This window comes from Solanum verrucosum, unplaced genomic scaffold, assembly GCF_900185275.1.
Source record: "Solanum verrucosum unplaced genomic scaffold, falcon-dt-bn FXZP01000095.1, whole genome shotgun sequence".
Classification (NCBI taxonomy): Eukaryota; Viridiplantae; Streptophyta; class Magnoliopsida; order Solanales; family Solanaceae; genus Solanum; species Solanum verrucosum.
In genome coordinates this window covers 567,961-573,069 of record NW_026020060.1, presented here as the reverse complement: position 1 = coordinate 573,069, position 5,109 = coordinate 567,961, and the positions used below count along the sequence as shown (strand labels likewise).

Genomic DNA, 5,109 nt, shown 5'->3' with positions numbered 1-5,109 from the left:
CGTCAAGAAGCACATAACTCTTACAAAGACCTCGAGGGAATCAATATCCCAAGCTACCCTCGTTTCTAAAAAAGGTTCAACAAAATCTTACCAAGCTTTCAACACTCACACAAGGAGTTTAGGTTTACAACCACAATATTTAAAATCAATCTCAGTCTAAAATGAACCCTAAGACACCTATTTATAGTGTTAGGCATTATTACATCGATGGGACCAAAAGTGACCCGAAAATGGGCCAATGGGCGAGCCAAGTCGGGCTCGCCAAATGGATTGGCGATCCGCCAAATGGGTTCGGCGAGAACCCTGTTCATTGGCTTCTCCTTGGATGGCTTGCTGTAACTTTCGGCGGTCTGGGGCTCAAAGGGTGATGCGCTGAATGTCCTCCATGCTCACCGAATAGGCAGCCTTTCTCTGCAGCTCATTGGATCAGTCGGCAATCCTGGAATCTTCGCCAAAGGGGTTCGGCGAGTTGCCAAAGCGGCTGGCACTTCGCCGAATGGAGCAACACTTCTCTTTGCTCTTCCTTGCCTCGTTGGACCTCCCACGCTTAGAGCTATCATCCACACAGGGTGTTGCTCAGCTGGGAGCTCCTTTAAAGCGCATTTCCCAAGCCTATGAACCTCCATCCTTGAGAATGATCCATCAATATGTTGAAATTCGTGAACGAATGGTTTGGGGGCAATCTGTATTGCATCATGGGGAATCCTATAATACCACAAACACTAAGCATATCTTGAAGTCACCCTATTCATATTTACCATTTCTAGGTGTCACTATAGACCTACTACATATTGACAAGGAACTATCAACTTAAGTCAATCATATCATGGAAGGCAACTATAGCAACAATCCAAGCTAGGCATACCTTACATAAGAGGACACTTCATAAGTAGCTTCAAGTCATACTTGTGCAATGTATGTGTGGCATCCCATACTACCACTCACACTAAGTACTCCTTTAGACTAGCTTACTCAATGTTTACTATTCATCATTCTAAACTATCAAAGAATAACATACTACCATGCTAGACCTATCTGCCATGGAAAACACCTTACCATTAAATCCAAGCTATCCTAGGAAGGATACAAGTATACCAACCTAGATACCATGCAATCATTCAATAGGATGCAAACTATCCTTAGGAGAGTGTGGTAGCTCAATCCTAAGCTACCATGAAATGGCCTTGGCCTAACCAAGTCAAGATATCCATAGGAGAGTATAGATCCTCAATTCTAGGCTACCATGCCTTTACTAATGCAAGCTACCATGAAAAGCATCCTACCAATTCTAATTCAAGCTAACCTTAGGAGAGCTTAATTCCTCAATCCCCAGCTACCATGAGATCTACCACCCCAAGCTACCTTGAGATCTACCATCCCAAGCTACATAATTCAACTATACATGAAGGAATCATAAGGCTCAACTTCAAGCTATTCTATTCTAACAAGCATGATTCATTTTAGGTAATTAGCCTTTCAATCTAGAATCATTCTATGTGAGAATACCTTCACATTCTACATACATGCAAGCTATATCCTCATATTAGACTTACTCTATAAGCCCTAGTGATCAACATTATGACTTCAAGCCCTACATTCAAGCTTTACTCCACCATCAACATACTAGTCTAGATCACAATACACATCATTCATAAGCCTTAATCATAGACAATTCTAAGCATAAATCATCATAGAGTCCGAATTCTAATCATTCAATTCATATTCTATCATACATGCATAAGTCTAGTTCAATTCATGACTTCATATTCCCATTCTTAGATAAGTTCTATTCATGGTGATAACTCTAGAAAATCTATCAAGAACCATCAATTTCTCATCAAAAGATCTAAACACACATACTTAGAAAATTAGGGTTAGACAAGGAATTCACATAAATTCTTCATAATATCATAAATCAATACTAAATTAATCATACATGAGTAGTATCCAATACTTTGGAATCATACCCACTTAAAACCCATACATTGAAAGTAACCCTAGCTTAGATTGGGGTTCTTCTTCACAAATCTTGGGGGCTTCTAGGGCACTCTATGGGTGGAAGAACCCATAGATGAAAAGCTAAGCATTCCTTTAATCAAATCCCTAAAGCAAGCTCTCAACAATGGACTTTGTTCTTGACCCAAGCTTCAAGCTCTATCTCCTTTTTCAATGAAGGTTCTTCTTAGAGAGAAATATTTTATGGAGAGGATGAAGATGGGTTTTCTTTTGATTCTAGGTTGAATGACTTAAATGAGATAAACTTAGGTCTAATAAGTTTATATAGATGTTAGGAAAGGAATGGAATAATGTAGGGTCAACTTTGGTAAAGACTAGGGACCCTAAACGTTTTTAACTAAAAAACTACTAGGCTTCACATCTTACCTAGCCCTTTGCACCCCATGGCTCGCCAAGGGCACTAGGCGACTCGCCAAGTGGACCCTTGGCTTACCTTTCCAACAAGTTCAATAATGGGGTAGTTTTACTAGGCGATCTTGGGGTCTTTTGGGTGATTCGCCAAGTAGGTTGGCGAGCTATGACATAGCTCGCCCTTTGTTCTAGAACCAAGGACCAAGGGGACATCCCACTAGGCGACCTTAAGTGCCCTTTGGCGCATCGCCAAGTGCCTTGGGCGATCAAGCTGCCCAATCGCCAACTAGACACCTAGGAGAACAAGTTCCCTTTCATTCTACCTAGATAGCTTAGGCCCTTGCAACCCTAAACCATTCCATAGACAGTCTTCTAAACGACGGGTTCTAATACGTATCTTGACGTTCATCTACTAAGTCCCTTATTTAAAGTATGGAAAGTCTTATCTACGACTCTAATCACATACATCAAACCTTAGAACCCTAGCTTGAGGCTCTAGTTTGGTCTACTAGTTTCTGGGGTGTTACAATATCTCCCCCTTGGGAACATTCGTCCTCGAATGACCTTTCTAAACACCTTTAAAAAGAAGTAACTTTAGACTAGCAGTCCATCATGCATACACTACATCTACATGCACACAACCAACCAAGGAAACTTCTATTCCAAGCTAATTATACCTAATGTAACTCAAAGAAGTAGGAACTACATCTACCAACTCAAAATGCATGTACGAGACATACATACCTATTTCCAAGGAGGAACTAACATCTCCTAGCTACAACATGCTCAACATACCTTCGTGGTGTCTAGAAATGCACATCAACTCAAAGATGCTACAATAAGAGGCTATACAATGCAATTATATCAATTCTAACAAGGCCTACACATCTTCATAAACATACATTCAAAGAAATTATGGCAACACATAATCATGTAAAGGCCTTATGGAATGGGCACACTATCTCCCCCTTGGGAGTAAGCCCACACATGCTTTTCTAGACATCATTTCAAACAAGGACAACATCAAGTCCAACATAACAAGTCATAAAAGACAAGAAATCTGGAAATTTTCTAAAACATAAAACACATACCGGAAAGGACATGAGGAGATCACTCTTGATCATCCTTGGATTGGAGAGCATAAAATCTATTCCTCTTTGGAGGCTCATAATCCGCACCACTAGAGGCAACTTGCTTACCCTCACTTATAATTGCCTTTGCCTTTGGGTAATATTTCTTCATGTGGCCACTCTCACCACATCCATAACAACCATCTCTACTAGCCAAACACTTACCCTCATGCCTTTTACCACACCTAGAACAAGTGGGCCATAGGGACTCACTACCTTTCCTTTGTGGCCTAGGGGTAGACACCCTATCATCCTTATACTTAGGAGCATTGGAATAGCCTTGTCTGGAAAACTTATGTTGATTCTTAGAACGACCATGTCCATCGGACCCATCATTATCCACCCTAGACCTCTTTTTCTCCCTAGCCTTCTCCTTCTTGAGTTTTGACTCTTCTATTTATTAGGAAAACACCATGAGGCGTGAAATATCCATATCATCAACAAGCATTGCCTAATATTCTTCTTATACCAAATCGGACACCCCCGTCATGAACCTATTCATCAAATCCCTTGGACTTGCTACCAAAGATGGAGCATACTTAGACAAAAGAGTGAACCTCAAGGAATACTCATTGACACTCATATTGCCTTGCTTAAGATTTATGAACTCCTCCAACTTAGCCTCCCTCAACTCCCAAGGAAAGAACCTATCTAGAAATGCCAACTTAAAAGTTTCCCACTCTATAGGGCCCGCCTCTACCGGCCTAGCATCTTTACATTGTTCATACCAAATTTGGGTAAAATCTTTTAATTGGTAAGCGGCTAGCTCCGCTTTCTCTCTAGAAGTTACCCCCATGATAGCAAGTGTCTTATACACCTCATCTATGAACCCATTTGGATCCTCCTCCACCTTGGAGCCACTAAACTCCGGATGGTTCATCCTCAAGAATTCCCTAATCCTATAAGCACCCATTCCCCCTATAGGGTTTGCCGGAGCCACCACCTCTCAATTGGTTTGCGCCGTCAAGGCTTGAACCAATAATTGCATAGAAGCCCTAAACTCCTCTACAGTGACATTCCCAATTGGAGGGTCATTAGAAACTTGAGAAGGAGCTTGATGTGGAACTTGGGGAGGAATCTCTTGGTCTCCATTGTCTTCCCCTTTTCTCCTAGCATTCACCCTTGTATTAGCCATACTTGGAAAAATAACGGGCACAAATTAGAAGAAGGTCCTACTAAAGCCAAACTCTATGGTACGACTAAGAGAATGAAGAAGTGAGAATTTTCCTAAGCATCCAATAGCCTCCTATTCATAAATGTGTCGCGACTCACACCCATGAATAAGACTATACTAGATGTGGTTTGAGACATCCTAACATTTATCCCAAAACCTTATGCTCTAATACTAAGTTTGTCATGACCCATGGGTACCCCCGAGATGTAACATGGTGTACTCAACCCCAAAGGGGTCTAATACAAGCCCTTAGCGTCAACATAACATACGATCATAGAAAAGTAGGAAAAATTTAAAACTTTGTTTAAAACATTCTATCGAAAACATTTCATAAAAGCGGACGTCTTTACTAAGTCCATGTCTCAAAACCATCTATGAATAGCATGAATAAAAGTCTTGGGACGCAACCCATAATAAGTCTAAAACATAGGAAATGAC

The 5,109-nt window shown here is 40.9% G+C and overlaps 1 protein-coding gene across 1 annotated transcript; it reads right to left on the bottom strand.

Annotated features, from left to right (window-relative positions):
- Positions 1-389: 389 nt before the first annotated feature.
- LOC125823361 (uncharacterized) lies at positions 390-4,410 on the bottom strand. Its single transcript, XM_049502745.1, has 2 exons — positions 3,967-4,410; positions 390-683 (listed from the first exon to the last, which is right to left on the bottom strand). Exons 1-2 carry the CDS (start codon positions 4,408-4,410, stop codon positions 390-392), a joined length of 738 nt encoding a protein of 245 aa, XP_049358702.1.
- Positions 4,411-5,109: the final 699 nt, after the last annotated feature.